The following is a 26,279-nucleotide window of genomic DNA, read 5'->3' as shown; positions in this document are numbered from 1 at the left end:
TATATAATATATATATATATATATATATATATATATATATATATATATATATACATTTTTTTTTTTAAAGAGATCTCACAATATTGCCCAGGCTGGCCTCCAAATCTTGTGCTCAAGCAATCCTCCTGCCTCAGTTTCCCAAGTAGCTGGGACTATAGGCACATACCACATGACAGCCTATAATAATTCTTTTAATTATTTCTCAGCAGTGTAGTAAATGAATGACATTGATAATTGGTTTGGAGGAGAAAGCCAGAGGAAAAAAATTTTAAACAGGTGCTTTTTATGACCATTCTTTAATAGCTGACATCTAAGCATGGTTCTGGAATGAACAATTAAAGGTATACTGCATGTAGTGATTTGAATAATCAATAACTTTCTCATAGTCTTATCAAATGAAATTATAGAATTTTATTCATTATTTATTTATTTAGCAGTGCTGGGGATCAGACCCAGGGCCTTGTGCATGCTAGGCAAGTGCTCTATCACTGAGCCACATCCCCAGCCCTGAAATTATAGAATTTTCAAGTTTATATACATTTGCTTTCATTTAGACACATTAAACCATACTTTTCTGTTATGTAGTTCATTAATTTCTTCAGTGCCTGCTGTTAGATGCCAGGTACTTGACCTACTTTTTCAGTTAGTGTTATTATTTAGCTTAAGTCATTCTACTTAGTTGTCAACAGTTAGAGCAATATCTTAAAGCAGAGGTCAAAATTAAATCAATACTCTGATTAAAAATAATAATAAAATATATCAAAGGTCATGGTACATAAAACACTACTGAGAAGAGTTCAATGTTTAAAATGCCTTTTCTTCTTAAAGATAAGCCGTAATATATATACACATGTGTAAATAGCTATGTACATTGGATCGTGGTTCCTACTCCCGATCTTTTCTCCTCAGATGCACTTACAAAATTCTTGAGAATATCATTGATACAAGACCTTCTAAAGTCAGAAAAACCCCATAATCTTTGTGACTTATTACACAGTAAGACAGAAAAAACAGCTGTTATACATTATTAACTTTTTCAAGTAATGTTATGTACAGTTTTATTGCCAGTATATGCACAACAGTAAGCATAGAACTATAAATACACAATGTAATTAACAGTAGAAAACAAAATTGTTACAGGTAAGGGGGAGAGGAGATAGAGAAATTATTCTGTTGCTGCTAAAACAGAAACAAAGAAAGGGAAAAGCCTATGACAAATCATCCATTCAGTACTCTTGTCTTAAATTCTTTACATATATTTCTACAGTTTTTTCATTTAAACAAAGTACAGATAACTGTAACAACAGCAAATTGCTTCCCTAGTAGCCATTTGCCTTTCCAGTCAAATTCACTTGATGTTACGATTAAAAAAAAAAAAAAAAAAAAAAAGTCATTAGTATCCTGGTTCCATATTATCTAATTTGGCCTTTCACCCAAACTGGTAATCTTAGAAAGTTGGCTGCACATGAAAAGAATAGTAATAGCAAAAGGTGATTAAAATTTTTGTTATAAAGTAACAGATAATCACCCTTTAAATAGTTTTCCAAAAGACATTACAGGCAGCAGCTCAGTTAAAGGTATTAGCCCTGAAGAGGTAGAGAATTTGCGCCCATTATACAAGATAGCCTTGGCACCATCTTCTCTCTCATCAGGATCATGTTTTCAAGTAAGATAATTGCATGGTCAAAGGAAACCAGGTTCCACCATTTAGGTGCTGTTCGACTCACGTGTCTCAATAATCAGTCTGTTTATTAAATGAGAAACAGAATACAAAGACACACACGCACTTGATTTTTTTGTCTATTTCCATTATCAAGTTTATTCATAAGTGAATTTGATATTAATAAATACAAAAAAGCATCATTCACAACAAAGATAACCAAAAAACCCTGCAACGAAACCTTCTATTTTAATAAGTATCAAGAAAAAACCAGGCAGATGATTTGGTGGAGCTTTCTTAAAGGATCATAGAGGGATGTGGTTTTAAATAAAGATGGCAAGATCAATAACCAACAAACAATATCAGTTTTACAGAACTGGCTGATTCTGTAACATTTCTCTTTGAGGTCTTAGTTTTAAACTACGATCACCCCAAAGAAGTTGCAACTAATGACATGTATCACCACCACACCAACAGAGTCTGGCTGAAGTTCAAATTAGTCTTGCTTTGTTTCACATCATTTTCAATATTTCTAGCATAGGACATGATACAGAACAAAACTCAAAGAAGCAATAAAATATTATTCTGCAGTTGAATAAAGGCAAAAAAATGTTTTAGACTGTTGAACTTTTAAAGCTTTAAGCATTCCTGTTTAACCAGCATTTAAAAAAATTTATACAATCATAACACTGGCAAAGGTTAATGGGAAGACAAAGAAGTACAAACATGTGAAAAGATGAATTAGATTTAAAAATTACTTTGTATTGATCAATTGATGTTAATACTGTTTCTTCTTGAATTTGGAATAACTATCATAAAAGTTACATGCAGACTGAGGATAGCCCTCTGTTACAGAAAATATAAAACAAAACAAGACAAAAAACTAAACTGGGAAACAATGGTTATGTTTCATAAGATGTATTTGAGAATTTCCTTTCATTGATGAGGGTAGTCTGTCTGTCCTTTCTCAGAGATTCCTGGTGACTTTGATGAACTTTACTAACTTTGTCCAGAAACGTCAGTAGTGGGATCAGCTCCTCCAGAACCTGTTTGTGCACGCTTGATGTAAAGATTCAGTAGCTTCATCTGTGGATTCAAGTCATAGTATGTTATTTGAGCAAGTTGCTCTAAATTATGATAAGACATTCATTAAAATGATTATATACCTACATGTGAGCTTTGAAGGACAGATTTTAGGCTGGGGATAATTATAATGCCCAAGCTAGTGTAGATAAAAAGGTTGTAGTGGTAACACATAAAACATTAAACTTATAAGAAATCACCATTGAAACAAAAATGGCAAACAACTGGGCACTCCATGCTATATCATGTGCTAACTGCTTTATATTATCTCTTTATTTTCACATTTTATAGATGAGGCAATCAATATACAGAATGGGAAAGTAACTGCCTAAGGTCTTAGGGGTGGGTAAGAAGTGGGTCAGGAGGGGCTGGGGATATAGCTCAGTTGGTAGAGTGCTTGCCTCACAAGCACAAGGACCTGGGTTCAATTTCCCAGCACCCAGATAAACAAACAAAAACAAAACAAAACAAAAAAACTCAAAGAAGTGGGTCAGGACAGAAATCAAGGCAAATTGGTCCAGGACCCAAGATCTCAGGCCACTATGCCACTGACATCCTAACAAAAATGTTTTGATGTTTCAATGTCATTTTGTAGTTTTTACCTATATGAGATCAGATTTATGTGAAATTTGTAATCAACACATATATAATTCTGTTACAGGTTTTTCATGTGATGTTATTTAAAACCTACCTACTTTCTTCATATGTAACGTTATTTCTGGCTGCTTAATATTATGACAAAGTACTAAATTTTAATTGTTTAAAGTCTGTGTGCATGTGTGTGTACATACTGGGGATTGAACTCTGGGGTGCTTTATAATTAATCTACATCCCCAGACCTTCATATTTTTTATTTTGAGACAGGATTTCACTAAATTGCCAAGGGTGACCTCAAACTTGTGATCCTCTTGCCTCAGCCTCCTGAGTAGGTGGGATTATAGGTGCCACTATGCTCCTTTGTCTGTATTTTAATTCTGTCTTTTGGTATTAAAAAAAAAAGTGACCATGGTAATGGCAATCATTATGATTATGGGAAACCATAAATGAAAGTGAATGCCTCCTGTTAGCTGGTTCACTTCTGTCTTTTTTTTTTGGGGGGGGTGCTGGGGATCGAACCCCAGAGCCTTGTTCTTACCAGGCAAGCACTCTACCGACTGAGCTATCTCCCCAGCCCCTGTTAGCTGGTTCAGTAACCATAATTCAACTATCAATGCTGCCAGGTGCAGCAGCATAACCCTCTAACACCAGTGACTCAGGAGATTAAGGCAGGAGGATCACAAGTTTGGGGACAGCCTTGGCAATTTAGTAAGACTCTGCCTTAAAAAGAAAAAAAGGTGAAGGCTGGAATGTGGGTTAGTGGTAGAGTGATCCATGGTTCAATCTCCAGTACTGCAAAAAACACAAAAACAAAAAATAAACATGATCTATTCTCAACCCCTAGAATATATTCCAAAGTTCTGGTAGTACCAATAAAAGGAGGAAAGCAAGTCTTATTTATTTTTTTTTAAGTTTTAAGGACTAATCAGAAATTTTTATGACACCAAGTCAAAGTTGCACATTAATCTGGTTCATAAGAATAAAGAGAGATCGAATATTTGATTATTACAGTTCTTATGGGGAAATCAGAGAAACTTTCAAGTGTGCCACATTTTGGGAGATAAAGAGTAATTCATGAATATATAACCACGACAATTTATTTATTCTTAAATAGTCCTTGGAGAGAAAGACTTGAGTGAGGGAAAAGAAAAGGAGTTGGTTAGCGGTTATAAATAACCAGAACATGTTGGTTTTTTTCTCTCACAGTAATCTGTCGACAACCCTGCCAAACTGCTGACCTTACCTGAGTGACAGATATTAGGAGCAGAAACAGCTAAAAGGCAAATTAGAAGGACCATAGGCAAGGTGTACGCAAAGCCTGATTAAAAGTTGAGCAACAAATTTCCCCTTTAACACACACAGAAATGAATTTTAAAGAATGCACCACCACTACCACTTTAAATCCACGCAGCACCACTTACTTTACTGCCAGTGAGCTGACTGAGATGTGGTTTCAGTTCATCACCAATTACCGCATGAACAGCTACAAGGCAGAAGACACAAGCTTTCCGAACACTGCTCTCCGAATTATCATAACCCTAGGGAGAGAGCCCATTGTTAGTACTCCTGAGGAATCTGAGAGAATACCTTTGCAATAGAAGATGCAACTCAAAAATGACATCCTAAGAATACAGAGGTGAGAAACTGCTGACCTAAGTTAATTTTTCGACCTCTGCAGGCATAGATACAACCTTCTCTCCTACTTCACGGCACTCGGCTCTACTCCTAGCTCATTATCAGTTTCTTTCCTGATAGGCTGCACTTCTCTGATTCTGAGGTTGCCCCTTTGCCTATCCACCTGACAAAAAGTCTCCAGATGAGCCTTAAAGAACTTAGCTTCAGGGCAGCCACGGCCTTTCACTACCTAATAAAACAAAATTCATTGTTTTGGCAGTCAGGGTACTCCTATGATCCAAGGCTAAGTATGTTTTACATCTGTCCCATCCCTGCGATTACCTTCTCAAATAAATCCCGTCTATGTAAACTAATTCCCCTATGCTTTTTAAAATTTGTTCTTTCTGGATATATGACAGTAGTGTGTTTTGACATATTACACATACATGGAGAACAACTTCCCATTCTTTTAAAAAAATTTTTGTTTTTTAGTTGTAGATGGACACAATACTTTTACTTACTTGTTTATTTTATGTAGTGCTGAAGATCAAACCCAGTGCCTCACACATGCTGGCAAGCACTCTACCACTGAGCTATAATTGCAGCCCCCACTTCCCATTCTTGTCGTTGAACATTTGTACATGATGTGGAGTTAGTCTTGTATTTATATATGAGAACAGGAAAGTTATATCAGATTCATTCTACAGTCTTTCCTATTCCCATTCCCCCGACTTCCATTCATTCCTGTGTCTAATAATCCAATGAACTTCTATTCTTCCCTCCCCCACCCTTATTGTGTGTTAGCATATCAGAGAGAACATCTGGTCTTTGGTTTTCTGGGGACTGGCTCATTAGCATGACTCCAGTTCCATCCATTTATAAGCAAATGCCATAATTTCACTCTTCTTTATGGCCGAGTAATATTCTAGTGTATATATACCACATTTTCTTTATCCATCTGTCAAAGGGCAACTAGGTTGGTTCCACAGCTCAGCTATTGTGAATTGAACTGCTATAAACATTGATGTGGTTGCATCACTATAGTATGCTGATTTCAAGTTCTTGGGGTATATACTGAGGAGTGGGATAACTGGGTCAAATGGTGGTTCCATTCCAAGTTTTCTGAGGAATCTCCATCCTGTTTCCCACAGTGGTCACACCAGTCTGCAGTCCCACCAGCAGTGTATGAGTGAATCTTTTTCCTCACAACCTCGCCAACATGTACTGCTGCTTGTATTCTTAATAATTGTCATTCTGACTAGAGTGAGATGAAATCTCAGTGTAGTTTTTTAAAAAATATATAATTTTTAGTTATAGGTGAACATAATACCCTTATTTTATTTCTACAGAGGTACAGAGGATCAAATCCAGGACCTCACAAATGCTACCACTCTACGACTGAGCCACAACCCAGCACCTCAGTGTAGTTTTAATTTGCATTTCTCTAACTGTTAGAGATGGTGAACATTTTTTCATGTATTTGTTGACCATTTGCATTTCTTCTTTTGTGAAGTGTCTGTTCAGTTCCTTTGCTCATTTATTGACTGGGTTATTAGTTTAGTTGGTGTTAAGTTTTTTGAGTGCTTTATATGTCCTGGAGATTAATGCTCTATCTGAGGTGCAAATATCTTCTCCTGTTCTGTAGGCTCTCTCTTCACGTTCTTGATTGTTTCCTTTGCTGTGAAGAAGTTTTTTAGTTTGAATTCATCCCATATATTGATCTATTTGAATTCTTGTACTTTAGGAGTCTTGTTGAGGAATTTGGTTCCTAAGCTGACATAGTGGAGAGTTGGGCCTACATTTTCTTCTAGTAGGCACAGGGTCTCTGGTCTAACACCTAGGCCCTTGATCCTTAAAAATATGGAATGTTTCCAGAATTTGCATGTCATTCTTACGCAGGGGCCATTCTCTGTATCGTTCCAATTTAGTATATGTGCTACACACATATACTAAAACAAGTACTCCACTATGCTTTTTATTACAATAGCCCGTAGTAATCTTATTCATAAAGTATTTTTGAGCCAGGCGCGGTGGAGCACATCTGTAATCCCAGCAGCTAGGAAGGCTGAGGCAAGAGGATTGTGAGTTCAAAGCCAGTCTCAGCAATTTAGTGAGGCCTTAAGCAACTCAGTGAGATCCTGTCGGTAAATAAAAAAATAATAGAGCTGGGGATGTGGCTCAGTAGTTGAGTGTCCCTGAGTTCAATCCCTGGTGCCCACCCCACCAAAAAAAGTATTTTTCAAAGTATATTTCAATTATCTGAATGTATATGCACATTTTATACAGGGGAAAAACAATCTCTATTAAAACCCTGATATTTTATTATTCTAAAAGAACTAAACTTACATTAAAATGTCAATATCAATAGATACGCAGCTAAAAGAAACCCTTTATTTTTTTGGTGGTGTTGGGGACTGAACCCAAGGTCTCAAGATGCGCTATCACCCACACCCCTAACTTAAGAAACATATTCTTCATAAGTCATGATATCAAACAGTGTTCATTTAATTTTCTCTCATCACTTTGATATAATAAAATTAATTGTTCTACGTAGTCTTAATAATGATATAAGGTATTCATTTTGTACATATCCTTGTTTAACCATTCTATAGTTGTAAACTGTTGTAGTGCTGGGGATGAACCTAGGGCCTCATGCATGCTAGGCAAGTGCTCTACCACTGAGCTACACCTCCAGCCCTACTGTTGTTAACTTTAAGTTTTTTCCCTGACAACTTTTTTTTGGTACCAGGGATTGAACTCAGGGGCACTTAACCACTGAGCCACATCCCCAGTCCTTTTTTGTATTTTTTAAAACTTAGAGACAGGGTCTCACTGAGTTGCTTGGGGCCTCACTAAATTGCTGAGGCTTCCTTTGAACTCACAATCCTCCTGCCTCAGCCTCCCGAGTCACTGGGATTACAGGTATGTGCCGCCGTGCCTTAAGCCACAACCTCCCTCTTGATATTACAAATAGCAGTGCAAAGAATATTGCATTTGATGTTCCAATATTTAATTATTTGCTATGTGCAAAAACAGGCCACATAAATAATGTTCAGTGTCCATGTCCTATGAGATAAAAAATAACCCTCCCAGAAAAGTTATGGAATCACATGGCCAGGATGGAGTGGGATAGGAATGTGATAATCAGAAAATACTTTACAAAACTGGGCATGGTGGCATGTACCTATGATCCCAGAATCATTGGAGGCTGAGGCAGGAGGATTGTGAGTTCAAAGATAGTCTGAGCAATTTAGCAAGGTCCTGAGCAACTCTGTGGGACTCTGTCTCAAAATGAAGGATAAGAAGGGCTGTGGATGTGGCTCAGTTGTTAAGTGCCCCTGGGTTCAATCCCTAGTACCAAAGAACCAAAAATGAACAAAGAAAATACTCTGCAGAGACAAGTTAAATGGAGACCTGAGGATAAGAATAAATTAAGACTAAGGAAAGTGAGGATGAGTGTACCAGACAGAGATAGGGACATTTGCAGTCACCTCAAGAGACAGTTCAGTGCTTTCTTTCTTTCTTTCTTCTTCTTTTTTTTTAATATATATATTTTTAGTTGTCAATAGGTCTTTTATTTTTTATTTATTTATATGTGGTGCTGAATAGCGAACCCAGGGCCTTGCACATGCCAGGCAAGTGCTCTACCACTAAGCCACAACTCCAGTCACAGTTCAGTGCTTCCTATGAATGAAAAAATCATTATAGGAGCTCATAAAGTAGGAGGGAAAGTAGACAGGAGCCAGCTGAGACAACTGCAGCAAGACATATGGGCATATCAGTACTTCATTCTTCTTTATGGCTGGATAATATTACATTGTATGGTGTACTGTTTTGCTTATTCATTTATCAGTTAATGATCATTTCTACCTTTTGGCTATTAAGAATTGTGCAGTTCTAAATATCTATGACAGCTAAGTATTTGCTCTGACTTCTTTTGGGTATGCACGTATGAATGGAATTGCTGGATTAAATGATGATTTTACATTAATTTTTAAAATTTGCTTTATTTATTTATTTCTGTACTGGTGATTGAACCCAAGGCCTCACACGTAATAAGCAAGCAAAGCACTCTACCTCTGAGCTACATCTCCAGCACTTCATTAACTTTTTAAGGAATGGTTAAAATGTTTTTCGTAACAGCTGCACTACTTTTCATTTCTATCAGCAATGTATGAGGATTCCAACTTCTGTACATCCTCACTAACACTTGTTTATTTTGTGTGATAGTCATCCCAGTGTGTGTGATGTCATATATCATTTTTGTTTTTGGTACTAGGGATTGAACCCAGGGACACTTAACCACTGAGTCACATCCCCAGCCCTTTTTCTTATATTTTATTTTGAGACAAGATCTCATTAAGTTGCTTAGGGCTTTGCTAAATTGCTGAGGCTGGCTTTGAACTCATGATCCTCCCATCTCAGCCTCCTAAGCCACTGGGATTATAGGCATGTGCCACCACGGTTGGTTTATTATGAATTATCAATGCACATTTCTGTAACAAGCATTTTTTGATATGCTTGTTGGTCATTTGTGTATCTTCTTTGATGAAATGTCTATTCAAGTCCTTTGTCCATTTAAAACTGCTGGGTTTTGTTAAGTTAAAATAGTTCTTTATATTCTAGATAGCAGACTCTTATTAAATCCGTAATTTGCAAAAATCTTTTCTTCAACTCTACGGGTTGTCTTTCCACTTTATTCTATGATGATATTATTGCAGTGCTGGGCATCACACTCAGGGCCCTGTGCATGCAAGGCATCACTCTACCCCTGAGCTACATTCCCAGCCCTAAAGTTATTAATTTTAATGAAGTCCAATCAATCTGCTTTTCATTAATGCTTTGGATGTCAAATCTAAGAATCCACTGTCATACCTAAAGTAAGAAAGATTTAACCCTGTTTTTTCCTAAGAGTTTTATAGTTTTAGCTCTTAGGTCACTGACTCACTTCAGTTATTTTTATACATGGTGTATAGTCACTGAGATTTCTATGTTATCTCAGCAATCAGTAACCTGACTGAGATTTCCTTAAATGCCTAGAGCCAAATATTCTCCCAGTCTTTGAGGATTGTCTCTGATTTTCAGTACACACTCAATGCAAATGACATGATTTTGTACTTCTTTATGACTCAATAATTCTCCATTATGTATACATACCACATATTTTTATTCATTCATCTGTTGCCAGATACCTAGCTGATTCCATAACTAGGTTATTGTGAATTATGCCACCATAAACACAGGCATGTTCATATCTCTAAAGTATGCTGACTTTAACTCTTTTGGCTAAGTACTGAGGAGTGGTGTAGTTGGATCAATGGTAGTTCTATTTTTAGTGTTTCTTTTTTGGTACTGGGGATTTAACCCAGGGGCACTTTGCCAGCAACCTAAATTCCCAGCCCTTTTTATTCCTTATTTTGAGACAGGGTCTCACTAAGTTGCTTAGGACCTCACTAAATTGCTGAGGCTGGCCTTGAACTTGCAATCCTCTTGTCTCAGTATCTCATGTTGCTGGGATTACAGGCATGTACCACCATGCCTATTTTTAGTTTTTTTGAGAAATCTCCATACTGATTTCCATTGTGGCTATACAAATTTATATTCCCATCAACAGTGTGTAAGGGCTCCTTTCTCCCTGCATCCTCACCAGCATTTATTATTTTTTGTATTCTTGATGATAGCCATTCTGACTGGGGTGAAATGTATTTCCTTCTTTTTTTCTATTTTCACCCTTTAATCAGAACACAAAGCAACATTACAGTTTTAGGACATTAAATAAACAAATTAAGTGATAAAGTGTTAACAAAAAGCGTGATCTGAATTCTGAGAGTTAATTGGTTTTCTAGTTGAGAGAGAAGGAGAGAAAACAGGAGCAAGATCTCCAAAGGGGAAGAGAACCATTTAACTAAGTGAGTCACCAAAGGTTTTTGGCTTCAACTCATTATGGGCAAGAAGGAATGCCAGTCCCGATGTTTATCAAAGCAAATCATAAACTCCAATTTTTCAAACTAATTACAGACAGGAGAGAAAGTAACTCCAAACTGGACTGACTGACTGGTCTGGATGGCTACTGAAGTATTTTACGTTCATGAGTTGGTAAAAATCTTCAGAGTGACTGTTAGAGAAAGGGGCCTTTTCATGTTTATGTGTTCCCAGTTGTTCTAGTCTGTTAAGTATTAGGCCAGACAAACTTGTGCCACCCCTCAAAGACTACGTGTGTACTTATACGACACTCCAGTCATGGTTCTGGCTGGTACTGTGTCAAGGTCATCTTTTGCACCTCACGATTTCTCAATAGTAACACTAACTGCACTACAAAGCATAGCCAGAGAACCTAGAGTATTAGCCTGAAGTGCACATTGCCCAGTTAGTCACCATACTCAAAATCTGTACATTTCTTGGTTTGGATCAGGTCATGTTCTGGGTTTTCTTCGATCCTAGTTGAAGACCATTCACTATTCCAAATACAATTCCTGTCAAGCAACACCCTTCAATGGTAAGGAAGGCTAGTTCAAATCTGTCCTGAGTCTTATTAGCTTTAGTTGGTAAAACTCTACTATATTCTGAACAAGATATCATGGATCCACACTTAAAAGGAGACAGAGGGTTCATACCAGTTAGTGGGATGTCAGCAAATCCACATACAAGTAAACTGCTCTAATGGCTCTGAAAATAAATGGTCAACTCCCCTATGGCTTTGTCATCACTTCCCCTGCTGCATTCCACGGTGTCACAGCAAACTGTCATGGCCTTCCTGCCGCCTCCTCAGGCCAGGGTCATGTGCTTGGCTGTTGCTCCACTGTACCTGTGGAGCATTCTTACTTCCTTTGAGAAGTGTCTGTTCAGGTCATGTGTTCATTTACTGATTCGGTCGTTGTTTTCAGTGTTAAGATTTTGAGTTCTTCTGATTTAATATTAATCATTTGTCAGAAGAATAGCTGGCAAAGAATTTCTCTCATTCTGTAGGCTGTCTCATCACTCTGATTATTGACTTCTTTGCTGTAGAGAAGCCTTTTGATGCCATTCCATTTGTTGATTCTGGCTATTATATCCTGAGTTACTGGAGGCCTATTCAGGAAGTTGCAGCCTGTGCCTGTTTTGAAGTGTTTCCCCTAAATCTTCTTGAAGGAGTTTCAAAGTTTTGGGTCTTACATTTAAGTCTTTGATCCATTTTGAGTTGATTTTTGTGCAGCACCACTTGTTAAAGAGGCAGTCTTTCTGTAATATATATTTTTGGCATCTTTGTCAAAAATTGGATGGCTACAGGGCAAGATGGTATATACCTATAATCCCAGCAACTTGAGAGGCTGAAGCAGGAGGATTGTAAGTTCAAGGCTAGCCTAAGCAACTTAGCAGGACTCTGTCACCAAAACAAAACAAAACAAACAAACAAAAATAAATAATTAAAAATGGGCAGGGGAATGTAGCTCAGTGTTAAAGCAATCAACACCAAGAAAAACGATGCTCTTTTGTTGCTATGGCTCTCTTGCATATTTTGAAATTAGGTATTGTGATGTCTCCAGCATTTTTTTTTTTCTTTTTTCTTGAAGTAGGGATTGAACGCAGGGGTCCTTTACCAGTGAGCTACACCCCTAGACTTTCTTATATTTTAAAGTTTGAGATAGGGTCTCACTACGTTGCTGAGACTGGCTTTGGACTTGTGATCCTGCCACAGCTTCCCAAGTCCTGGGACTACAGGTGTATGCCATCATTCCTGGCCTCCAGCAGTACTTTTTGCTCAGGACTGTTTTGGCTATTTGGGGTCTTTATTGCTTCCATATGAATTTTAAGACTTTTTTTTTTTCTCTAGTTCTGTGAAGAATGACATTGGTATTTAAGTGTGAATTTATTAAACCTATATATTACTTTTGGTCACAGGGCCATTTTAATGACATTAAATCTGCTGATTCATGACATGGGAGGTGTTTTCATCTAGTGTTTCTTCAATTTCTTTCTTCACTGGTTTATAATTTTCACCGCAAAGGTCTTTCATCTCCTTGGTTATCTCTTATCCCTAGGTATCTTATTTTTTTTTTTTTTTGAGGCTGTTGTGAATGGTCTTGCTTTTCTAATTATTTAATATTGAATTTGTTTCCTGCTACTTTGCTGGATTTATTAGTTCTTTTGGTAGAATATATATGACTCTATCTTCCAAGTATAGAGTCATATAATTTGTAAACAGGAATAATTTGATTCCTTCCTCACCTATGTTATTTGTATCTCTTTTATTTCTTTTCTTGCCCATATGTTCTGACTAAAATTTCAAGGGCTATATTGAATCTACATGGTGAGAGTAGAAACCCTTGTCTTACTCCTGATTACAGAAGAAATGCTTTCAGTCTTTCCCTAATCAGTATGATGTTGGCTATGGGTTTGTCACACACAGTCTTATTATGCTGCAATGTCACTGAGTCACATTGCTGGATCTTTTTATTTTTTATTTTCCTATAGGGTACTGCTAGGCTGCTAAAGGCCTCAGTAAATTGTTAAGGTTGGCTTTGAACTTGTGATCCTCCTGCCTTAGCCTCTCAAGTTGGTGGGATTACAAGTGGGTGCCACCACACCTGGCCTTATTCATGCTTTTTATTAGCTTTTATTGTTTCCTACATTTACCCCTTTGTTTTCTTAAATTCATTTGGTTTGTGTCTACATTTTTCTAGTGTACCTAGAAAAACAGGTATACTGGATACCCTACAGATCATTACTTCTTCCTCTTTTTTGAAAGGGAGGGATATATACTTGTAATCCCAGCAACTTTTTTTTTGCGGGGGCGGGGCATGACCTACAACCCTTTTGTCATTTACATGTAAATGAAATGGGATTATGTATATTCTATATTTAAAGTGAAGTCTTCTATTTAAGGTTTGGAGTGGGGCTATAAAAGCTTTTTAAGCACTACTGCTATAGAACTGCCTCTTCCTATTTGCTAAAGGTATTAAAAATACGGCCTTCCTGTGAAGCTACATCTCCCACAGTATTGCTATGACACTCAGTTTGGCTTCTATATCAAGGAGATTTTTGTAGGTGAGGAGCTCTTTCTGGAAGATAATTTCTTTCTTTTCATTTAAATTGAAATTCATTTGATTCTTGTTCTCTCCCTCTCCTGCATCTTTCTCTTCCACTCCCTTCTCTCTCCTCTCTTTCTCCTCCACTTTTTTTTTTCCCTTGATGGTACTGGGGGATTGAACCCAGGACTCCATCACTGAGCTACATTCCCAGACCTTTTATTTTAGGCAGGGTCTTGCTAAATTGCTTGGGCTTGCAATCTTCCTGCCTCAGCCTGTGAGTACCCGGGATTAGGAATGTACCACCACACCCAGCTACTTTATTTTTTATTTTTTAATTTGTTCTAATTAGTTATACATGATGGTAGAATGCATTTTGACACCTTGTACACAAATGGAGCACAACTTCACATTCCTCTGGCTGTACATGGTGCAGTCACACTGGTAGTGCAGTCATACATGTATACAGGATAATAATGTCCATTCCATTCCACTGTCCTTTCGATCCCCACACCCCCTCCCTTTTCCACCCCTCACTCTCCTCTGCCCCTCCAAAAATTCTTTCATTCTTCCTACCACTTCTCCTCTGCCCTTATGGATCAGTATCGGGTTATCAGAGAAAACATTCAGTCTTTGTTTTTTTGGATTTAGCTTATTTTGCTTAGCATGATATTTTCCAGTTCCATTCATTTACCTACAAATGCCATGATTTCATTCTTCTTGTTTTAGAGGTGGGTACCAGGGATTGAACTCAGGGGCACTCGACCACTGAGCCACATCCCCAGCCCTATTTTGTATTTTATTTAGAGACAGGGTCTCACCGAGTTGCTTAGTGCTTTGCTTTTGCTAAGGATGGCTTTGAATTTGAGATCCTCCTGCCTCAGCCTCCCTAACTGCTGGGATTACAGGTGTGCGCCACTGGGCCCAGCCAATTTCATTCTTCTTTGAGGCTGAGTAATATTCCATTGTATATATATACCACATTTTCTTTATCTATGAATCTGTTGAAGGGCATCTAGGTTGGTTCCATAGTTTAGTTATTGTGAACTAAGCTGCTATAAACATTGATGTGATTATTGTCACTGTAGTATGCTGATTTTCAGTCCTTTGGGATAGCTGGGTCATATGGTGGTTCCATTCCAAGTTTTCTGAGGAATTTTCACACCACTTTCCATTACAATTGCACCAACTGGTATTCCCACCAGCAGTCCTTTTTTTCCCCACATCCTTGCCAACACTTACTATTGCTTGTATTCTTTTTTTTTTCTTTTTTGGCGGGGTGCTGGGGAATCAAACTCAGGGCCTTGTGCTTGCAAGGCAAGCACTCTACTGACTGTGCTATCTCCCCAGCCTGCTTGTATTCTTGATAATTACCATTCTGATTGGAGTAAGATGAAATCTTAGTTTTGATTTGCATTTCTCTAATTGCTAGAGATGATGAACATTTTTTTCCTGTTTGTTGATCAATTGTGTTACTTCTGTGAAGTGTCTATTCAGTTCCTTAGCCCATTTATTGATTGGGTTATTAGTTTTTTTGGTGTTTTCCGAGTTCTTTATATATCCTGGAGATTAGCTCTATCTAAGGTGAGTGTGGTAAATATCTTCTCCCAATCTGTAGGCTCTCTCTTCATGTTCTTGATTATTTCCTTTGCTGAGAAGAAGCTTTTTAGTTTGAATCCATCCCATTTATTGATTCTTGATCTGAATTCTTGCACTTTAGGAGTCCTGTTAAGGAAGTCAGGTCCTAAGCCAACAGGATGAAGATTTGGACCTAGTTTTTCTTCTGTTAGGCACAGGGTCTCTGTTCTAGTGCCTACTTGATCCATTTTGAGTTGAATTTTGTGCAGGGTGAAAGATAGATAGAGGTTTAATTTCATTTTGCTACATTTCCAGTTTTCCCAGCAACATTTGTTGAAGAGGTTATCTTTCCTCCAACGTATGTTTCTGGCATCTTTGTCTAGTATGAGATAACTGTATTTATGTGGGTTTGTCTCTGTGTCTTCTATTCTGTACCATTGGTATACAAGTCTATTTTGGTGCCAATACCATGTTGTTTTTGTTTCTGTTGCTCTGTAGTATATAGTTTAAGATCTGGTATTGTGATGCCACCTGCTTTACTCTTCTTGCTAAGGATTGCTTTGGCTATTCTGGGTCTCATTTTTTCAAATGAATTTCATGATTGTCTTTTCTAGTTCTCTGAAGAATGTCATTGGGATTTTCATAGGAATTGTATTAAATCTGAATAACACTTTTGGTAGTATGGCCATTTTGACAATATTAATTCTGCCTATCCAAGATCATGGTAGATCTTTACATCTTCTAAAGTCTTCTTCAATTTTCTTTCTTTAGTGTTCTGTAGTAGAGGTCTTTCACCTCCTTTGTTAGACTGATTCCCAGGTTTTTTCTTTTTCTTTTCTTTTTTCTTTTTTTTTTTTGAGGTTATTGTGAATAGGGCAGTTTTCCTAATTTCACTTGCAGTGGATTCATCACTGATGGTACAGAAATGCATTTGATTTATGGGTACTGATTTTATATCCTGCTACTTTTCTGAATTCATTAAATAATTCTAGATGTTTTCTGGTGGAATTTTTTGGATCCTCAACATAGAATCATGTCATTGGCAAACAGTGATAGTTTGAGTTCTTCTTTTCCTATTCATATCCCTCTAATTTCTTTTGTCTAACTGCTCTAGCTAGAGTTTGAGGACTATGTTGAATAGAAGTGTTGAAAGAGGGCATCCCTGTCTTGTTCCAGTTTTTAGAGGGAATACTTTCAATTTTTTTTCCACTTAGAATGATGTTGGCCTTGGGGTTAGCATAAATAGCTTTTACAATGTTGAGGTATATTCCTACTATCCCTACTTTTTCTAGTGGTTTGAACATGAAGAGGTGCTGTATTTTGTCAAATGCTTTTTCTGCATCTATTGAGATGATCATATCATTCTTGCCTTTAAGTCTATTGATATGATGAATTACTTTTATTGATTTCCATATGTTGAATCAATCTGGCATCCCTGGGATGAACTCCACTTGATTGTGGTGTGCTACCTTTTTAATATTTTTGTATGTGATTTGCCAGAATTTTATTGAGAATTTTTGCTTCTATGTTCATCAGGGATATTGCACACCCTGTTACTTTTGCAAAGTATTTCAAAGAGTCCTGAGGATTCAGACCACCCCAGCATAATCCTCCTTGCCTGTAGTATTCATGCTTCCACCATAACCTTTCCTCAGCACTCTATTGTAGGGGCAAGAATTTATGTGATTCTCTGGCTCCAAGGTCATAAAAGTTGACTTTTGGTTTTTCTTTATACTCTTCTAAACCATAGGATCCAGAGAGGAACCTACTGGTGGTGGTGATCTGGCTCTCCCTGCTTGCTTATATTTTGGGGTTCAGTGGGGTATCTTTCCCTAATTGTGTTGAAGATGTTTTCATGTTTTCTTATATACAATCCTAGGTGCTCAGTGAGATGATGTTTTGGTCAAAAAATTTAGAGACACTGAGAAACTGTATTGTAATTGTCTCTTGCCTTTCTTTGTTCTTACCCTAATACCTGTAAAGCCTAACTTCAATGGTTTACAGAAAAAAAAGTTGAAATTTAAATTCATTTGAGTTCTTGTACTTTTTCAGGAATGTTCCCAATAATCATGTACACTATAAGATTTTTGCACCAAGCAGATAAGAGGAAATAAGAAATTCACAATCACTTAAAGCCAGAAGCACCCTTTGCTAGTATTTTCATATTCGAAGTTATTCATCCTGTAAAATTTATTTGGCATTCATAATATCTATGAAATATACATACTACATAAGCTCTGTGCTTAAGTACCAAAACATAAATAAAAAAGAAAGAGATTTGAATTTTATTTTAGGACCTCACAATTTAGTAAGTAATAAGTTAGGACAGGGCAACAAATACAGTATTATAGATGTACAAAGAAATGAATGATTAATTTTATTTAGGACGTTCTTTTCTTTTTGGTACCAGGGATTGAACCCAGGAGCACTTAACCACTGAGCCACATCCCCAACCCTTTTTTATATTTTATTAGACAGTGTTTTGCCGAGTTGCTTAGGGCCTTGCTAAGTTGCCGAAGCTGGCTTTGAATTCTTGATTCTCCTGCTTCAGCCTTTTGAGTCAAAGGGATTACAGGCATGTGCCACTGCACCTGGTTTAGGATGGTTCTTAATATACCCTATGTAATATTAGCCAGCAATTAAAATTACATTGTAGAACATTATTCATTGGGTGAAAAAACTTCACAATGTATAGCTAAGTTAAAGCACATTACAAAATATTATCCCACTTTTGCTTAAATGCTTATATGCATGGGGATGGGTACACAGACAAAAAGAGATTACATCTATGACTAAATTAGTACAACTACTCTGGAGAGAAATCAGGCAACACCTAGAAACTCTGCTTCTAGATATATACATGTAAGTATAAGAAGATATTATAAGGAAGTGCACTGCAATATTTACACTAATTAAAAAACAGGAAACAACCCAAATAGTCATCAACAGATGGACAGATAAACAAATGTAGGGCTGGGGAGATAGCTCAGTCGGTAGAGTGCTTGCCTTGCAAGCACAAGGCCCTGGGTTCAATCCCCAGCACGGCAAAAAAAACCAAAAACAAAAACAAAAAACAAATGTAGTATATACCTAAATGGTATATTATTCAGCTATAAAAAGAAAGGAAATTCTGATACATGTTATAACATGAATGAACTGAAAACATTTTAAAAGAAACAAGCCAGACACAGAAGGAAAAACATTTATGATTTCACATATAAAGAAATCTAGAATAGATAAATTTTTAGAGACAGAAAATAGAAGAGAGATTTCTGTGGGCTGGGAGGGAGGGAGGAATGGGATATTATTGCTTAATGGGTACAGTGTTTTGTTTTGGGATGATGGAGAAGTTCTGGATATGGACAATATTGATGGTTACACAAACCTGAGAATGTATTTAATGCCATTAAATTATATACTTAAAAATGGCTGAGCAGTCATGTTATGTATATGTTACCACAACCATACACCTACTTCCACCCACAACCCTAGTTATGGAAATACTGTCCTGAATAATGCAGACAGCAGGAAGGCTGGGTCATGCCACTAGTGCTGCTTGGAAAGTACCTAAAATAGCTGAATTACAAATGTATCATAGCTTATTCTTTCAAGCTTTGTTGCTTACCTGTATTAAGCCTGGCATAATCTCTGGCAAAAGCAGATTAAGAGTTTCCTTGGATACTCTTTCTATCACTTTTGTTTGCATTTTGATTGCAGCCAGATTAATTGGGTAATCTGCAGTTTGGATGATAGGACAAAGTACTTTGATGCACTGCTCTGGACTAATGGAAGTAGCCAATACTGATGCAGCTTCCTCAGCAGATCTCACCACCTAAAACAAATAGGAAATTAAGCCAGGAAGTAATTTTTAAAATCTTATAATATGTACTAAAATTATAAACTTTAGGAATATTTAGTATGACATGAAATTTGAGGTTCACTCTGAAAATACTGTAGTAAAAAAATAAGTGAGAATAAAGATAAACAGATTAGCAGATGGCAATAACTTTTGAAGCTAGATGACAAATGCATGGGGCTTTATTTCACCATTCTTCCTTCTTCTGTGTTCTTTTACTCTTGGTTAAAGCAGTGCTAATTAGTTATTTATTTTTTTGAGAAAGAGACTATGTTATATTGCCCAGGCTGGTCTGGTGATCCTCCCACCTCAGCCTTCTGAGCTGCTGGAACTACAGGTGTGTACCACCATACCTGGTTAAAGTAGTTTTTAAACTATACTAGTTTTGCTAAGGTGTGGAGGTTCTATTTACCTAGACAGCAATGTGAATGATGTTCCCTCCAATAGCCACAGTGAGGTCTTACTTATTATTTGGTAACCTTGATTGTTGATTTCTTTTCACTGTTGAGTTCTAGAAGTACTTTATACATTACAACTAGTCCCTTATCAGATACATGGTCTGCAAAAAATTTCTCCCATTCTGTACACTGCCCTTTTCATTTTCCTGATAGTGGGTTTTTTTGTTTTGGTACTGGGGATTGAACTACGCAGTGCTTAACCACTGAGCCACATTCCCAGACCTTTTTAATATTTTATTTAGAGACAGGGTCTTGCTGAGTTGCTAAGTGCCTAAGCTGCTGAAGCTGGTTTTGAACTCTCAATCTTCCTGTCTTAGACTCCCTAGCCGCTGGGATTACAGGCATGCACCACCACACCTGGCCTGATAAGTTTTTTGAAGCACTAAAAATTTCTTAATTTTGATAAAATCCAATTGACCTGTTTTTTTCCATTAGTTTCTTCTGCTTTTGGCATTATATTTAGAAACTACTGCCTAATCCAATGTAACAAAAATTTAGACCTTCACTTTCTTCTGAGAAAGTTTTATAGTTTTAACTCTTGCATTTAGTTTTGATTCATTAGCCTTAAAAATGAAATCGAATAAAGTATTTTCTAGAGCAGTCCTATTTTAGGTGAAAAGGCCATAATATCACCATAATTCATGTAATAGAAAAGAATATATGCTTCCATCTTCCCCCAGTGCTGGGGACTGAACCTAGACCCTTGCACATGCTGGGCAAACATTCAACCACTGAGTTGTATCTCCAGTCTATATGCCTATATCTTAATTATGTATTACTTCGAATAATTTGACTGTCTGATAACTAACTTCTTTTTATACATGCATATATTTTTCATTACAGATGGACACAATACCTTTATTTATTTCTTAGGATTGAACCCAGTGCCTCACACATGCTAGTCAAGTTCTCTACCACTGAGCCACTATCCCAGCCCATAACTTACTTCTTTATGAGGATCTTTGTGTGCTTCCAATGTTTTCATGACAGTCAGTTCTGCATAGTTTTTAAATCTTGCTGGTTGATGCCTTAAGATTTCTCTTAAAACCTTTAATGCCAAAGCCCTGATTGTAGGCTATGAAGAAACATACAATGTTTTTAATATTTTATGTGATAGTGACAGACAATTTTCAACCTTTTTTTTTTTTTGTACTGGGGATTGATCCCAGGGGTACTTTACCACTGAGCCACATCCCCAGCCGTTTTTATATATATCGTTCTTTTTTTTTTTTTTTTTTTTCGGTACTGGGGATCAAACCCAGGGCCTTGTGCTTGCAAGGCAAGCACTCTACCGACTAAGCTATCTCCCCAGCTCCAGTCGTTTTTAAATGTTTTATTTAGAGACAGGTTCTTACTAGGTTGCTAAGGGCCTCACTAATTACTGACGCTGTCCTTGAACTAGTGATCCTCAGCCTCTTGAGTTGCTGGGATTACAGGCATGAGCCACTACAAATGGAAATACTTTCAATTTCTACAACTTTAGCACCTTAATTTTGGGGAAATGGAAACTGTAGACAACTCTATGAAGTATGTTAGCATTTTACATCATTTTAGAATCTCTAATTGAAAATTCATATCACACTTTTTATATTTGTTAAAAAAAAGTCAAGAAACAACTACGATGTGACTATTAACAGGATATTTTAATTCTGAATGACTAATTCATATTTGCAAAATAAAAATTCAGTCTGTAATCTTTCATTTTTATTGTTGTCACCTGCTCAAAACTGTTGAGGTCTGGTTTAGAATAAAAAGTAATTTCTGTTGAAAGTTTTATGCAGAGAATGGCAGCAGAATAGACTCATTTTCCCAATTTCTGAACATGGGTAGTACCTGATTAATAGACAATCTGAAAGAGACAGGAAGGACAGAGAGACAGGTTTATGTATTCTGCCGTTTACCTCTTTATCACCAAGGGTTTCAAGCAATAAAAGCAATATTGTTTTGAAGTGTTCATCCCAAACACTGAAAGATTCTTCCTGTGTTAGTTTCATGAGTTCATAGAGGGCAATTTTTCTTTCTTCTACACGTTCATTATGGTTGGACAGCTCCTTCAACAACTCGGCAACTAGGTCAGAATGGTCTAGGGAAAGATCTGTCAAAGGGACATAATATAAATTTTTTTTTAATAGATCACTTTCACAAGTATGGGAATGACAATTTTATAACATGAAACCCAGACATAATCAAGGTTGATTTGTAGAAAAGACATTAATTTTCTTTTCAAATTTTTCATTCCCCAAACACCAGTGTTAAACACTTTTTATAATAAAAACACTCAAGAGAACAGTGTAATGAACTCCAATATACCCATTACCCAGATTTAATAATTACCAAGATTTTACTATTCTTATTTCTTTCTCCCCTCCTTTTTCCTGAAGTAAATCCAAACATGTCTCTTCCTCCTGATGTATTTCAGTATGCAAGTCTACACTGTCAGATCAAGAGGCTCTTTATGTCTCTATATTTCACTTTCAGTGATGCTAATAACCATCACTGGATTTAAGTGGTGACAACCTGATCCCATCATTTTAAAATCCCCCCATCAACATTAACCTTCCAATTAAATGGTTTTGCACATTGATTATTGCTCAATCAATGACCTGATTGAGAGTTAAAAATGGTAATCATCTAATCACAATATTCCTTCCATGGGCTAGAATTCCTCCATAGAGAGTAACTTCATTAACTAGGGCTATTTTGATTACATTGAAATACAGTTTGCTAGAAAAGATAGAATAAATGCTTAATATATTTATCTTTTAGTTTCAAAGTGAAGAGTTGAACCCAGTGATTACCTAGGAGTTTTGATTTGCTTTTGCTTAAGTATGAACTCATGGATTTCGTGAGTGTTAAAGGACACTTACTGCTTATTTTTCAAAGACAGTAATCAGAATAGTGCTTTGAATAATTTTTTAGGAAAATCTGAAGGTTGCACTAGAACAATGCAAAGTACCAGAGTTCCTCCTGAATTCTTTTGACAAACAAGACACTGGAGGACCCAGGCAGTGGCCTGAGCTTATGCCTCAGACTCACTTTTCTTTCCTAACTCCTCTGGAATAAATCCACCACAAAGCATGCTGCACATCATTATTATAATACTGCTGACTTAACAAGAACTATTGCACCTAGACAAACATATCCATAAATCCTATAAAAATCACCCTAAAAGTTTAAGTTATCAAATTCTCACAGGAGTCAGAGGATCGTCAATGCAATTCACAAGAGAATACTTTTCAAAGGAAGACTTTTCCATGAAAATAAGTTTATAATTGCTTTAAGCAGATCTTTAGAAATTACTGAACAGATGACTGAAAAGAAAAAAATTTCCACCAAAGAAACCAAGAAGTTATTTGTTATCAAACTGAACTATTTATATCACACAAATGTGATAATCTTATGATACTAATTTTTGGGGCTGGGTTATATATCTCAGTGGTAGAGAGCTCACCTAGCACATGTGAGACACTGGGTTCGAACCTCAGAACCACATAAAAAATAAATAAATAAAATAAAGGTATAAAAAAAGATACTAAATTTTTCCTTTTCTGACACAGTAGGGCACTGGGGTCAAGTGCAAAGAACAAAGGTTTTGTGGTTCACCAAACTTCTGCCTCTTACCCTCTAATATGGCTGGGACATGTACTTATTTATTGCTGAGGTTGATCTCATATTAGTAAAATGGGAAAATATCATCCACCTCTTGGGGTCATGGTTAAAACTTAGGTCTGAACTATAGTAAACATAATTATATTAATTTTACATGGGTCCTTCTGACAGATATTGGAACATCTATAATTCTGGTAGTATTTTTGTGAATGAAATGAAAATACACAATAAATGAAGACATGAGCTCTATGAAGCTTGGAACAACTACTATCATGGTTTAACTGAGGGCTTATCCATCTTTAGAAGGTGTTTATGGAACTTAAAACGGTGGCCTATGTTTCAAAAGTTAGTCAAGCATTATACTGTAATAATGTTCTTGAGATAAAAAATACTCTACCTAGTTAATGTTTCAGTTATATAGTTTCCAAAGAAGTTTTCAACAAAAGGAAAACATGATCTTTAGAAACAGAGAAGAAAATTAGACAAATAAGGGGGTCGGTGATCTTACTGAGGTATCATAAATTTGGCTCTGTAATGTTTGTGATACAGTGTCCTGACAGGAGAAGTTGGTAAAAACATGATTCCTCAACTTCACTGGTGATCAAGGAAATACAAAGAAAAACAAATGAAGGTATCTTTTCATTCATCAGAGTTACAAATAACCAGGAATGGGGTCACAGATTCCTGAGTCGAGTAAGGAGGAAAAAAGGGAAAGCATGGGTTTTCAAAGCCCAAGTAGAAAAGCAGCTTGTGCACATGGAGTGGCAATTGGGTGTGAGCTGTTGGAGCCCAAGTGTAATGACAATGGCATCCATCGCTTTGGGTGAGGGTAGAATGGTAGAGGCCAGTAGGATGAGGTGTTCATCTGTGCAAGTAAGGAGATGGTAGTGGAGATGAAGACTGGCTACATACAGGAGGATTGACCAAACAAGTGGATATATTAAAGATAATGGAAGTTAGGTTTCTTCCTGTCAGAAAAAGGGATTATCAGTATGGAAAAGAAGGAAACTAGAATTAATACCATAATGCTTACAATGGAATTGAAGCTACTGACATAAATACAGGGCTGTTAACAGATATTCAAAGAAACAGAGATGTTAAGTTAATTTATGTATATATTCCCTAGGTAAGGTCACTGAGAGGTTTGGAGAAGAGTGATATCCCATTAGCAAAGAGTATAGCTAGTATCCAGTAGACTTTAAACATTGTTTTTCATTAAAAGGAACAATGGATCTTCAGAGAAATGGTTGATTCCAGGATTGAGGCAATAACAATACAACATGTTATTAGCCAGAATACAAGGATGGGGACATTGGACAAAGAACACCAAAAGCTAGTTTAAAAGGGGTCTTGCTGCTCATATCAAGGGCAATTTGAACATCAAAAATAAATAACAATAGTTACAAATTAAAACCTGCTGAATACAATAGGAAACTGTAAGTACATACAGTAATCAATATGTACACCAAAAATTCTTTTTTTCCCCCCCTGTGGTGCTGGAGATTGAACTAAGGGCCTCATGTATGCCAGGCAAAAAATTCTTAAATAAATTAATTTTAATTTAATGAGGTACAGGGATATTTACACTGTTTTAGAGTATTTCCTGATAAAACACCTCCTTTTTTTTTTTGAGATGGGGTCTTGTAATTAATTAATTACAATTCTACGATTCTAAATAAGAGAAAATAGGTGGGTGTGGTGGCATATGTCTATAAACCCAGTAGATCAAGAGGCTGAGGCAAGAGGATCACACATTCAAGGCCAATCTTAGCAATTTAGTAAGGCCCTATTTCAAAATAAAAATGACTGGGGGATATAGTTCAGTGGTCAAGCACCCCTAGGTTCAATCCCCTGTACTAAAAAAACAAAAACCAAACAAACAAACCCAAAACTCAAAAACCAAAAAAACTACCACCACCAACAAGAAAACATTAGACATATTTAAGTTGAATGAAATGCTACAAAACAACTGGTTTCTGACCTTCAGATGTGCCTTGGTCATGAGAGCCAAGGAAAGATTGAACACTGGAGAATAGAAACATGATGATTGAAAGCAATGTGTGATTCTGAACTGGATCCTTGAGCTGTAAGATACTATACTGAGGGAATCTGGAAAGATGGTGGAACAGGAAGGACCTGCAATCTGTCTTAGTAAACAATTGCAATGGCACTGTATCTGATTTACCTATTTTGAAGGCTTTTGACTTCCATTAATGGTTTGGATGGTAAAGCGTGTTTAAGTTTGATTAATTCCAACTCTTCACACAGTAGCAACAACCCATCCTCCACTCCCAGTTCCCCAACAGGCACTTGTGGAGCATTTTGTGCACAGATTGTACACAGAAGGAAGGGGTAGGTTGAAAGGATCTTGTCCTCCAAACAGTGATGCTCTGTGCTCTCATCACTGCTGTTACAGATCACAGGGGTGAAGACAAAGAGGTGGACAGCCACTACTGTTGCACGTCTTCCCATTATTGCAAGCCCCTCACCCTATGGCTGAAGTGACTTTCAGAGGACTTAAAGGACTGGCACTCTTTTCCACCTTCACTCATTTTCCTCATTTTTCACTTTTTGGGAGTCAAATATTAAAGAAAAGGATAGTGAAAGAAAACAACTGTACATGAAGAAAAAATTAAAAAGTGACCTAGTATGCTCAGGGAAAGGTTTGGACTCAGAAAAGATCTTAAGTTTACACCTCAGGCTAATTCTTGGCCCAGAGACAACATAAAATAATCAATAAAACAAAAACAAAAACAAAAATAGATTAATAAAAGCAACAAAGACAGCAAACCCTAGGGTAGGGAAGAACCTGATTTCCA

General features: G+C 36.8%; 1 protein-coding gene and 1 pseudogene across 50 annotated transcripts in view; both read right to left on the bottom strand.

Moving 5' to 3' along the window:
* Positions 1-1,044: 1,044 nt before the first annotated feature.
* The window catches only part of Clasp2 (cytoplasmic linker associated protein 2), a 192,781-nt gene continuing 167,546 nt past the window's right edge, over positions 1,045-26,279 (bottom strand). For all 50 annotated transcript variants that reach the window (XM_047530792.1, XM_047530773.1, XM_047530780.1 and 47 more), the window contains 5 exons: positions 21,753-21,946; positions 20,798-20,926; positions 19,163-19,369; positions 4,762-4,878; positions 1,045-2,746 (listed from right to left, as the gene is read on the bottom strand). In XM_047530792.1, coding sequence (XP_047386748.1) covers positions 2,660-2,746; positions 4,762-4,878; positions 19,163-19,369; positions 20,798-20,926; positions 21,753-21,946 — 734 coding nt within the window. In that variant the 3' untranslated portion in view covers positions 1,045-2,659. The remainder of the gene's footprint in view (positions 2,747-4,761; positions 4,879-19,162; positions 19,370-20,797; positions 20,927-21,752; positions 21,947-26,279) is intronic.
* Positions 6,809-6,900, bottom strand: LOC124969644 (uncharacterized; annotated as a pseudogene).

Source organism: Sciurus carolinensis, chromosome 17 (assembly GCF_902686445.1).
Source record: "Sciurus carolinensis chromosome 17, mSciCar1.2, whole genome shotgun sequence".
Lineage (NCBI taxonomy): Eukaryota > Metazoa > Chordata > Mammalia > Rodentia > Sciuridae > Sciurus > Sciurus carolinensis.
The sequence above is the reverse complement of the archived record's forward strand: the minus strand, read 5'-3'. Positions and strand labels throughout refer to the sequence as shown.